Genomic DNA, 12,793 nt, shown 5'->3' with positions numbered 1-12,793 from the left:
GCATGCGCATGTGCCTGCAAACGCATAACATTTTATTCTGACAGAAATACTATTGTAACGTAGGTGCTGGTGGGTGTGGTCAAAGCAGAGCTTGTTCACCCCCGATCGGTTTATCTTCTCCTCAACGTCTCTGATCACGTATGAGATGGCCACCTTCCGTAGCCAAATAATTATTTACGTAATGCGTATCCATTTACTTGTATACTACTCTATAGTAAATGTCGACGCACTTAATATGCAGTATCAACATTTTCTTACACTCTATATTATAAATGTTGATACGTATTATGTATTTACATCATATTTACAGTGCATTCACATGAGCATGCATGTATGTTAATTGTTTTTTACCTATAGGATTTGTTCATGAGTTAGCATTGTATCACACATATTCATTAATTAAATCCTGACGTATATGACTATAGATCAAGGAGCAGATAGAACAAACTGAAGATGACACTTAGTCTTATAGCAGCAATGATTATATAAATTATACCATTTTTCAGTTGTCATAAATTTCTGTGAAGCACACACCAACAGATATAAAGAAAATCATCACGTCCTGTGAGAAGCATGCTACAATTATAAGACACTCAGAAAGTTTTACACTGTGACAGTAGTTAATATAAGCGTTATAGCTATATGTGTTTAGGTACATCTATGTCAAAAATGATACAGCATGCAGCAAATTAAAGTATCTTGTTCTGGCTGTTATCGGTTATGTTTGTATAAAATTATAGGCACATCTATAGGTCACAAAATGGTACAGCAGCTCGAAGTATCTTGTTCTGGCTGTCTTAATCGGTTGGACCCTTGAGAGGACTCCACGAAACTTTTCAATGGTTGAAGATAGTACCTCTCTATCCACTCTTTCTTGAACATCATAATACTTCGCACTCTCTTCCTCTGTCCTCCAATAAGCAGAGAATCTGAAACAAGAAGTTTTGTGGAAACTGCACTCACTTCAAAGAACTTATTTGCTCCATTGATATCTTCATTCAAAAAGAAGACACTATTCATCAACTTGTCAGGGCTGAGAGCCAAGCATAAAGTCAGAAGTGCAGATTTTTCAGCACTGGAGAGGGAATTGTAGTTGGTTTTGTACGCTCTCAATCGTTTAATAGAGGGGTCATCACTATCAGCAACACAACTGCACACACATTCAAAGTAGTACATCAGCTTAGCAATAGGCGAGTTAGGGACTGTGGTGCTGCCTCCTGTTGCCTTGATCTGCACCTGCTCTCTCTCCAGAAATGCAGCCATTGTCAATTTACAAGACAGTAGCTATAATATATCACTTTCTGAATCACTGTGTGGTCCACACAGAATTTATAGAGTGCTGCATGCCATGATGCTAGTAGCCTCGATCCCAGGCCGAGTTTTCGCTTATAACGGTTAGGCAAACAACTAGGCTTGGTACTAGTTGTCTGCGCATGCGTCAGATTCTGACAAATGGATATTCTCGTTCACTTTCGTGACATTTATATTCGTGTACTATCGTGTACTAGAAGTTAGTTTCCGTTTTATCATTATTGGAATGGCTCTTAGCTAAAGCTTCTCTCTTCTCTGAAGCTTAGAAAACATTACTCTGAAGACTGAACAACAAGGGAAGAGGTATAGAGAGGTATAAAGCTTTGTCAAGCTTGTTAAGGTCAGATATTTTTGTGTGGGCCCTGTGCTATCAAATCTTGTTCATGTTTGGCAAGATCTAGGTAGACTATAGTTTCATCATTAATATGGTGGATCAAGTGAAGAGTGTGAGCTAGAGAACTTGGTGCTGCCATCATCAGCTCGTCGACAATGACACTTTAATACGAGAAATTTAATATAGATCTACGCGTATTAAGAATGTCTATTTCTCTGTACAGGAGCAATGGCTAATATCCAGCTATCCCAACAGTGCTCTGCTTGGCTATACTAACGGACGAGACTGGACAGTTTGAGGTAAGGGTTTAACCGTCTTTGTAATTATTGTCCTATACTTACAGGACTGGAGTATGACCTGCTCGTTCGAGCGTTGCTGGGTAGCTCAGACTGACAGAGGCATCAAGAGAATCTACGTTTTCTCAAGAATTACGAGTTGGGGCCTAGAATCAGAGAAGTCCAGCAGCCTGCTAAATCTTTTTGAAACATAATTTGAAGGCATTCAATCATCCTGAAGTTGCCCTGAGGCACTGTAATCGTGCTGCAGCACAACTGGCAACTCCCCAGGCCCTTGTGAAGCAGCTCTCTGTGTGCATCTTTTGTGTACTCACTCTGTGCATTTTCTGTGTACAAATTTCGATTATAAATATTTTTGCCGACCACAAATACAATGAAAATTTGACGCATGCGCAGACAACTAGTAACCGTTCGCCTAACCGTTGTAAAAGCGAAAACTCGGCCTGGGATCGAGGCTAATGCCATGCAAGCAGCCAGCAGCTCTTACATAATTACAGTAGACTCTCGCTATTCCGGCTCCCTGAAGTACGGCCACCTCGATATACCGGCCATTTGGCTTGGCACGGAATGCTAGCTATATGTTTACTGCACAAAACTCACCCTGAAGTACGGCCACTCGCTATTCCATGGATCCAGCTAGTTACCGGCAGTGCTGGCTGTCCCAAACTAGATGGGCGTGCCCGTCCCCGGCCATAAAAATGGGGGGACGGGTTTCAGCCCTATCTAGCATTTGTTCTGCTGCACCGCGTACTAACTATGAATATTGTTAATATTGGCGCGCTCCTGACCACAGAGCTCAGGTGTTAATTAGAGTCCACATGGCTTCAGTTCTGATTCTGTCTCCACTAATTATTGTGCTGTTCTACGTTAATAATGGCGCACCCCATCTCCATATACTGCTTTGGTTGTGGAACTGATCTGACTAGTACTCATATAGTAACATTATCACATTATCTATAGACTTGGAAACATCTCAATTATTAGTTAGCTACCTATAGATGCATTAAATTCAATCTCAACGAGGAGTTAAGGCTGCAATTTTCATATTTTTGGGCCTTAACTGCTGGTTGTGAATATTCTGTAATTATTAATTATAATATTATTATTGACTGCACACTCTCAGTTAAACTGAAACATGCAAACTCTATAGCTATAAACACTACTTCTTCACTGGAAACATTGATATAATACATACATACATACATACATACATACATACATACATACATACAAAAATTACTTTCAGCACAGCTAATATGGAGTCGGTTCGTAAACATGAATGGTAAGCCAGGGATGAATATTGCGGGTGATTTACATATGGAACATCTAAATAAAATTGCCAAGACATGCATACGAGCTCAAGGTGTTAATAGAATAGCTAAGGCAATTCAAAGAACTGGGAGGGCAATCGGCACAATATCACCACTGCTTGATCAGTTTGATGAAGATAACAGTATTACACATTCAAGTAGTAGACAAGCAAAACCTAATACACAAACAGATATCGAAGTTGGAGCCGAGGAACTTGTGAAGTCTCGTGGGTTTATAGTAGAAGATAACCGAAAGCACCTAACGTTCCCACGTGTTAGGAATGTGCTACATTCCAAAACTAAAGATGAACTAATGACCTGGATTTTAACCAAATTGCCTGATAAATTTTAGTTTGATTTTTTTACAGTTCAAAGAAAGCGTAATACGACTTTTCCCAATCATCAAGCATTATAAAAAAAGTACGATTGCACGCGCAATTAATCAAAATAAATAGTAGTAGATCTAGTAAGCTTAGTAAAATGTATCATATTGGTTTCACAGTTACCACAAAAGCATAGCTTGGCACAAATGTCACAACAAACACACTTACTACCCATATCGTTGTGAACGTAATTATCCATATCTGTGAATAGGAAATCGCGTCGGCATTTATCACAGTTTGAGGCATATTCTTTAATGTCCGTATCAACAGGGTGGTGAGTGGTTGCTTGAAGTAGTGTGACTGATGACAGATGTCCATCTCTGCCAGCCCGACCAGTTTCTTGAATGTAAGAACTATTGTCATCCGGCAGGCCAACATGAACTATTTGCCTCACATCAGCGCAATCTACCCCCATACCAAAGGCAATTGTGGCAATAACAATTCTCAGGCTGCTTTTTTTCTTAAATAACTGTATAATTTCTGTTTTGTGCCCAGCATCTGTAACGCTAGTAAACATGTCTACCATGCGGAAATAGGGTACATCAGGAGCATAAACAGGCTCTGTGAAATTGGTGCCTAACTCTCTCCGAAGAAAAATGTATATATTTGCACACATACTGAACGACTGACCGTAAATGATTGTTTTTGGGAAGGCAACACGCACATTTTTCAACTTCCGAGCTAATGGACGAAACGTTTCTTCAACTCCATTAAACACTCCAACACAGTAAAAGAGATTCTTTTTAGAAGGAGATCTTGTGATTACATAGGGTGACTTTAGCCCGATTGTCTTGCTGACAGAGTAACGAATGGTTTTTGTGGCTGTCGCTGTAACAGCCATTACATTCACACCTATTGGTAATAGGCTTCTCACTTCACCAATTCTATCCATGACAGGCCTAAAAGTCTCACCCCTATAAAACAATAATTATATCATTATTTACCTACTTAAGATTATAATTACGAGTATAATATATACAAGTGCATTTGTTATGTGGCTTACCATTTCTTCACACAATGTGCCTCATCAATCACAAAGGCCTTCAAACGATTAGCATAAACATCGCCTTCCAGCAATTTTCTCCACTTTCGGTTTCCAATGATCATCTCTGGCGTAAAGAAAATTAACTGATACGCACCTCTGCACACACCATCTTGTAACTTCAATGTCCACATTTTCTCCTGAAACTAGTGCCGAGGACAATCCCTTGGAAGAAAAAAATGCCACCTGCATTGGAATCAACATAGTTACTAATTTTGCTTGTCAGTCTGTGTGAGTTATAATTATTCGCTATAATTATGTACGACACATGCAGTGATGTGAATGTTATCATGTTCAGGGCTTCAGGCATACTTGAATGTTTCTGTGAACACGAACATGCAATTGCAAGAGTGAAAAGGGTCACGTGTTATCTTCACTTGTGAGAGTATAGTTTAACTCTTTCCTTGGCAATCTGTTGTAGAAATTACAACAACGGTAACGAATTGTTATGATGAATTAGATGAAGTTGTATGTGAGCTCCTCCCTGACAAACAAACTGTAGTCTAGGTAACGGCCTTATCAGTCAAGTAGGCTAAAAATCTGTGTCCTTTGATGTAAGCTTTGATGTCTCTTTGTGCATATGTAGTTAAAAAAAAAAAAAGAAAAAAAGAAACCTTTGACTAGCTAGGAAGAGTAGCAGTATAGTAGTAGTAGGAAGAGTAGCAGTAGTATAGTAGCAGTGCAAGCAGGACTAGACAAGTTGGTGGAACGAATAACTGACCGTTTGGACGTCACCTGGCTGCCAGACTTTCATCTCGACTCTTCCCCCTGAGTAGAACAATGTTTTTTTCACCCATTATTCTATATAATTCTTAAAAAATGTGCCTCATAAAAAATCCGATTATTCTCATAAAAAGTCCAAAAAATGCGACATATTAATTATACAAAATTTTGACGTAGACATGCATAAACACAGCAACAACTGACACACGATATAATAACAAGATTCTCAGTGTTATCTTGCCGACTTGAATTGATCCATATAATATTCAACTTTAGCATTTTTGTCATGAAAACATCGTTATGCAAAACTTAATGTAATGATCTTTACCAAAAATGGACATTGATGCCTATTATTCCCAATTATTCTTTAGACACCTATTATGCTATTATTCCGAGCATAATTTATCAGGGCCTATAGACAATTATAGAACTCTACAAATCCTGCGTAAAACTGATACAGCATGGTTAAACATAGATTATTTGTTTATTCATCTATACCTGTTTGTGTGTTCTTAAATGTATTCACTTCCTTATATATACCAGTTGAAATCATTATACTCTTACTGTACAATTAATGCATGGACAGATGTTCACCACGCATATGCATGTACATGTGCACCCGGCCCTATATTAAACATGCATGGTGAATATAGGATGGTGCAGACATCTGTTCATGCATTGTATAATTATACGTTTTATGAGTCATGCATGCATGCAAGCCATGTGTGTTTTAATTGTTATACATTGTACAATATTGTACAATGCTCAATTTGGGAGTACTGTACGTCAATCATGCATGCAGTAGTATATACAATACACAATGTCATGTTGAGTTTCGATTGTATAATTATACAATGTGGACAGATGTTCACCATCCTAATGATCACACTATAATTATGTGTTTATAGGCATGCACATCTAATCTGGTCACAAAATGGTACAGCACGAAGTAGACGGTATAAAACTCTTCAGTGGCTGAATAATTATAGCTCCTCTCTAGCCACTCTTTCTTGAACATCATTATTTTTTGCACTCTCTTCCTCTGCCCTCCAATAAGCAGAGACTCTGAAACAAGAAGTTTCGTAGAAACTGCACTCACTTCAAAGAACTTGTTTGCTCCATTAATATCTTCATTCAAGAAGAAGACACTATTAATCAACTTGTCGGGGCTGAGAGCTAAGCATAAAGTCAGAAGTGTCGATACTTCTTCACTGGAGAGCGAATTGTAGTTGGTTTGGAATGCTCTCAATCGCTGAATAGAGGGGTCATCGCTATCAGCAACACAACTGCACACACAATGAAAGTAGTACATCAGCTTAGCAATAGGGGAGTTAGGGACAGTGGTGCTGTGTCCTGTTGGCTTGATCAGTAGTTGCTCTCTCTCCATTAATGCAGCCATATTATTGTCAATTAGTTTGCATTACTTCTAATACTACAGTAGACTCTTATCAAAATAACCAAACATGGTAATCATGAATTCTATCATGCATGCCAATTTGTTATAGTCAAGTTGCATTCTATATTTAATAGTGACACTGTACACCACCACTATTTTGTTAGCTATAGATTAGAATAATTAATGGCCCGGGAAACAATAATTATTAGCTATTATAGACAGGTATCAAAGTACAGATGATTAATTGATTTTGAAATTGTGATTCGGTTAGTTCAGATAGTCTTCAATACCTAAAGTGTTTCCATGGTTATTTTCCCGGAGGTAGTCAATAGACTTGCTTATAGCGTTCCTGACGAGAGATTTCTGATCCTCTGTGAAGTGGTCAAACTGATCATCTTTGTGTTTCCTAGGTAATGATAATGCACACATAATAATACAAAATACAAAATAGCAAGTAGCCCACGCTTTTACAAAAGATTTGGGTCCGAAAGCAATCAATAACTTAAACGATTTGATAGGCCTATATAGCTTGTCAAAGAGCTACAAGATGCATTCTTTGTTCCTAACCCAGGTTATCGACCATCAAAGATAGTACTAAAACAGCAAATTCTCAGAAAAATTACAAAGCTGTAGAGCTGGTGTTTTTCAAGGGTACCTTTTGAATGTTCCAAAGTCCTCGCTTAGCTTCCTTGCCAACTCTTTATCGTTGTACGAGAACTTGAGGAAATCAAGCATCTTTGTAACCGTAGCCACAACATCTGTCTTCAGATCTTCGAATCTATGGGAACAGGTAGCCCATGCAGGGTTGCATCAGTACGGTTGCAAAATAGCAGGCATTGGGGAAACTAATACGCATACTGTATATGCTTGATCAGGAGCCGCGGCTACTAAATGTTTCATTTTCTGGAAGAGGAGGCTACAATTCAAGAGAGGCCACTGTTCAAGAGCGGCGTTTATTAGCTCCAGATAATTTAGTTTGTCATCAAAAGTTGTTTTCACCTGCATAAACTTGAACTCTGCCATGAGAAAGTCTTTGTGAAGCACTAACAAGCTGCTACTTGTAGCTACGTACATGTAGCTAGCTGCTATCATAGATATAACTTAAGAGGGAGAGGGATGGGAAACGGAGCACGTGCGCACAATCACTTCTGTGTAATGCCAAAAGTTGATCCGCGTTTCGGCTCTAGACACCCCGCCAACCCAGCGGGAAATGTTATTACTATCATTCACAGCTCCCCACTGGGACTTTTAGTCCTGTGCTGAGCATCCACGCCTACTGTGCATCATATAGAAGCGTTGTGTATCTCACCAAGAGCTTGAAAACTTTCAAAGGCAGTTTTTTGAGTGTTGTATTATCGTTTCGGCTCTATCTAGTGGCTTTGTGTACCTTCTACAAGGAGAGGCTGTGACTAGAGCCCAAAATATTAATGATTCCCTCTTTCTTAAGTAGCTGGGCATTGTATGCAAGTAAAATCAAAGCCACTTGGCTTTAGGTTGGTAAGTAATGTTCATTTTTGTCTTAGTAAGCTGGTTTTTAAAAGCAGACTTTTGGGTACCCATTTAGAAAGTTACATCAATGATTGAATGTAGGTACATGTCTCTTTGTATTCATTGATAGTTGGTTCATCGTATCGGCACAGTAATTTACGACAGAACTTTGCTACATTTCCATAATTCTCTATCATGTCTGTGACTGTACTGGAATACTCAACGGTACAGACAGAGCTCCTCTCAAGAATTTGCTGTCCAAGCTGCTTTTTACTGCTTGGAGGGTCTCACTAACTATTGCTGCTACCTTGTTGTGACTGTTCCACTAGCCATTGCTAATACATGGAGCTCAGTAGCTAGTTTATAGCCTAGTACTAGCTAAAAGCATGGGTTGGAGGAAATAAAGAAGAAAACATTGACCGAAACGCAGATCGTCAATGCTATTTACGTAGTGATTCCCATCCCTCTCCCTCTTATATCTATGCTGCTATAATTATAGTAATATTTTTTTGCTGCCACGTGCAGAAATGCTAGAGTCAAAGTTCACTGAGGCTACTATTTGAGAGCGGCTACTAAATGTTTCATTTTGCTAGCAAGGGAGGCTACTATTTGAGTGCGGCCTTTATACAAGAGCGGCCTCTGATCGAGCATATACGGTATTCATAATTAGACCCTGACCTATAATACCCAATAATTAGACACCCTGATTCTCTGCATGTCTATTATTATAGTCGCACACTCACCGAACGACCAGGACACGATGATTGGCCGCACCCACTACCCAGTATTTGAAGTACGCCTGCCACACGGATAGCTTGCTCTTAATAAACCAGTTCCACTTTGTGTTTCCTCCTATATAGAGTGGAGGGGGGGTACTTTCAAATAAGTCGATGAATATTGTGTACAAAACACAACAAAGGCCACCTCTGTAAAATGGCCAAAATTTTGTACGCTAAATTTTCTCTCACCGAAAGAGTCTCTGGACACCTGGCTAGTGTGATCGTGAGAGTTCCCGGCAAGTCGGCTCCACTCGGCCACTAGAGCGTGGAATGGGTTACGCACTACCAGAATGGCTGAACCGTATGCAGGTTTCTGTGTGTATGGGAGTGCAGTGTGTGCATGAAGAGTGGAGGATAAATTAATCTGATACAAGAGTAGAGAGACTGTTAGCAAAGTCTTATCTTGCACTCTTAACTTTTGAATTCAAACGCTACTGTTTAGCAATCAAACGTAATATCACAGTGGTTCTAAAAAGCTAGAAAATCTGTCTATACTGGTCCTCCCTTGGGTAGACCAACAGTGGCTATAATACAGAGGTGTCCTGCTAGTACATGCAGGTCCAAACACAACCATGCATGCTATGAGACTTTGGGGCCGATTAACCTGGCTAGCTGTATTAAAGAGGGTGACCTGCTTATAGGGACACCACAATAGACATGTAGTATGGAGCTAGAGCAACTTATATGCAGTAGTATAAGGTTTTAAAAACTTAGCACAATATAGTTACTGTAACCGTATATGGACGATTTTATCCATATACCTTCGAGTCTGTATTGTTAGCGGCCATACTGGGTTTATCCTCAGCTGTCCATGAGACAGGAATGGACTTGTGTGTCTTCACAGCAATCACAGCTCCACTTCTCACACACTCTCCGTTCATACCACCAGCACGCAGCGCATTGTCTGAGTAGATAGAACCTGTGTGTGTGGGGGGGGGGGGGTGAGGATGAAACGTTTCAATACTGGAAGTAGATATTTTGGAGGACCGATTTCTTAAGAAATATTCACATTTGGTACTACAGAAGAGCCTGACCCTCCTACGATTACAACTGCATGTATCAAAAGAAGCTATATAGTCAATGTATATATAGGACTCTGATGGTGCATGGTGGTCGGTAGAAACCACCTTTAAACAACTACTGCACTTATTGCACTATAATTATAAGAGGCAAATTTGTGTGCAGAATTGATGGTTGAAAATATAGCCACCGCTATAATGTGATAAGCAATAACGGGGGCATACCTGTACACACTCCAGTAGCCTTCTCCAGTAGTCCTCTAGCCCAGGTGTTACCAGACCCAGGGAAACTAGCCAGAGCCACTGCCGAGCGACTGCTACCATTCATGAAGTGACACTCTCCAGAAGCGTGATCTTTCTCTTTGAAGTTGTCAGACATTCTGCAAAGGGAGAAAATCACATGCGTATTAACTGAGTGATTTTTCATAATGAACATGCATGTTTGTGGAACCAAAACAAACACATTTAGGGAACAAGGTTTTGGCAGAGGTGGTCTTTGAAAATAATTCATGAAGTGTTATTTTGTACATACACTGTTCATCCGGGACGGACTTGGCCTTATGTATCACAGTACGTTGGCTTTCTTCAGGGGTGGCCATTAACAAAGGTTCTACATGTACGTACGTATGTATATAACATTAATTGGAGTAACTTGTCTCACTAAAAATATAATTGTTGATGTGCATGTACATGTATATGCTGTGTGACTTACTTGAACCTGCTGACACTGAACTTGTAGAATGCCATATCTTTTTTTGTGAGAAACTCTGAGCAGAGACTGTTGCTGTAAGTATTGTGTGTGTGTGGTAGTGCATGTATGAATGTGTGTATGTGTGGGAGAGGTGTGCATGTGAGTGTGAGTGGGAGAGGTGTGTGTGTGTGTGGGGGGAGATGTGGGAGTGGGGGGTTGTGCACATGCCTGTAGACCGGTTACATATATATTATTAACAATTGTTATGTACATGTTGGTGTGGGTGGATAATGTGCGCATGCCTGCCAGGCCGGCACATAATACGATTAACTCAAAATCACTTGTATGTATATGTATACAGACAGTGTTGCAAACATAGGCCATACTATAAGTACATTTTATTGAAAACTCAACAACATGCATGACATACCTAACACTTACCTGCAGGTATAGGTACCAATTTTGGGCGGGGGATAACCATTATCAAAATAAGGGAAACTGTTCGGTAAATTCAGAATTGATTTCTTTTGTTTCTTCTTCTTCTTCTTTGCTTTTATAGACTTCTTCTTTTTCTTTGCCTTCTCAACCAACGGATTCTCTTCCCTCATAATCTCACTCAAACTCCCATCAACATTCACCAACACCTTTCTCTTTGGTTTTGGATCGACTTGTTGCTTCAAAACGGGTTCTTTTATTTCCAATTCATGTTTCGATTCCACTCCATCATCAGAACTGTCAGGTCCGGTAGCTTCCAATGATTCCATGCCCAGTAACTCATCATACGAGTTCTCCAGCTCCTTATTAACCATCGGCATATCTCCCATCGGCTGTGGTTGCTTGTATACTATCTTCTCTGGTGGTACTATCTTAGTCAGTTTTTGTACAAACCCGGGAACCCTCAAAGTCGACGTAGTTCGTACATTTTGAGGTCGTTGTTCTAATATCGGTTTTGGAATTGAAATTTTCGGTGTACGAGGCATGTGATAGTAGTTGTCTAGATTCCAATTTTCCAATTCAATCTCCTCTAAATTAGCGTCCATTTGTCTCTCTAATCTCAGGCGATTCTCTTCCACTAATCTTCTTTTTTCCTTTTGTTCAATTGTATTCTTAACTTGAATATCTTGCACGAGCCCACTCACGTATTGTTCAACTTCTGTTCTGTTGATTGGCGTGTTGCGATAGTAGGTGCCCCCTGGTGGTATAATATCACTATGGGTGGGGGGTGAGTCGTTTAATTTCAGTCCTTCTCGGAGGAATACGACTGATTTTTTCGGTAAAAAATGGTTGTCCATTACTACTGACTGACAGTTAGCGGAGATATTCAGCTCACAAGAGAAGGTATACAATAGCAGCATTGCCATGGTGATACCGAGGAGAGACAACTTTGTACGACTGTACAACACATCTGCATGTAGAGAAGAGAAAGAGTGTACTAATTATATATAAGGAGTTAATTAGCTAATAAAAACAAGCACACATTCTTTTAAGATGGAGGACTGGATAGGCTATACCGTAGAGGGTAAGATCGTTAGAAAGAATTTTGCGGACGCAAATGTTTTGGCACATGCATGTAAGCCATACTAAATTTGTGGGTATCAATGTTTGCAGTACAGGCTTTATTAGCTAAAACTGCAAACATTTATACCCTCAAAATATACCCTATATATAGTTATATAGCTACGGTAATTGTATAGCGAACAATGCTCGCGCTCGTTGAATAACAAGGACAGGCTATTAGAAATTTCCAGCAGCCATTCTTGTACTACAAGTTGTAGGTACAGTGCCTATGGCGAGTGGAGCATTTGTCGTCTGGCCAGACAGACTTACATGTCATAATTATAATCAGTAATAATATTAAATACCTCTGAGCAGTTTTCCAAGGACCTTCATTTCTGCAGAGCCTCTCAGCACTCGCTGCCTCACACAGCAACACTAGTACTGTTGACAGCAGCATCTCTATAACTACCTTAGCTAGCTAGGCTAGCAACACAGCAATGCGCACCGACATTCCTTGCATAGTG

The 12,793-nt window shown here is 39.8% G+C and overlaps 2 protein-coding genes across 2 annotated transcripts; both read right to left on the bottom strand.

Annotated features, from left to right (window-relative positions):
* Window positions 1–509: 509 nt before the first annotated feature.
* Window positions 510–1,288, bottom strand: LOC135342720 (uncharacterized). Its single transcript, XM_064539587.1, has one exon. It carries the CDS (start codon window positions 1,261–1,263, stop codon window positions 754–756), a length of 510 nt encoding a protein of 169 aa, XP_064395657.1. The 5' UTR covers window positions 1,264–1,288; the 3' UTR covers window positions 510–753.
* Window positions 1,289–6,981: 5,693 nt separating this feature from the next.
* Window positions 6,982–12,766, bottom strand: LOC135335633 (uncharacterized). The gene is made up of 9 exons (XM_064531192.1): window positions 12,635–12,766; window positions 11,214–12,177; window positions 10,794–10,865; window positions 10,307–10,461; window positions 9,824–9,981; window positions 9,252–9,375; window positions 9,027–9,135; window positions 7,451–7,573; window positions 6,982–7,201 (listed from the first exon to the last, which is right to left on the bottom strand). The coding sequence occupies exons 1-9, from the start codon at window positions 12,660–12,662 to the stop codon at window positions 7,063–7,065; spliced, it is 1,872 nt and encodes a 623-aa protein (XP_064387262.1). The 5' UTR covers window positions 12,663–12,766; the 3' UTR covers window positions 6,982–7,062.
* Between the last annotated feature and the right edge of the window lie 27 nt (window positions 12,767–12,793).

Source organism: Halichondria panicea, chromosome 1 (genome assembly GCF_963675165.1).
Source record: "Halichondria panicea chromosome 1, odHalPani1.1, whole genome shotgun sequence".
In the NCBI taxonomy this organism is placed as follows: Eukaryota; Metazoa; Porifera; class Demospongiae; order Suberitida; family Halichondriidae; genus Halichondria; species Halichondria panicea.
Note: the sequence above shows the minus strand (reverse complement) of the source record. Positions and strands in the feature narration are given on the sequence as shown.

What these genes read in the sequence shown, in the direction of transcription:
- LOC135342720 (XM_064539587.1), bottom strand. Translation starts at nt 1,263, where the DNA reads ATGGCTGCATTTCTGGAGAGAGAGCAGGTGCAGATCAAGGCAACAGGA.
- LOC135335633 (XM_064531192.1), bottom strand. Translation starts at nt 12,662, where the DNA reads ATGAAGGTCCTTGGAAAACTGCTCAGAG. An exon ending in ATTGGTACCTATACCTGCAG is followed by an intron (nt 10,866 to 11,213) that starts GTAAGTGTTAGG and finishes CAATACTTACAG; the next exon opens with CAACAGTCTCTGCTCAGAGT. An exon ending in CTAACAATACAGACTCGAAG is followed by an intron (nt 9,376 to 9,823) that starts GTATATGGATAA and finishes CCATACACACAG; the next exon opens with AAACCTGCATACGGTTCAGC.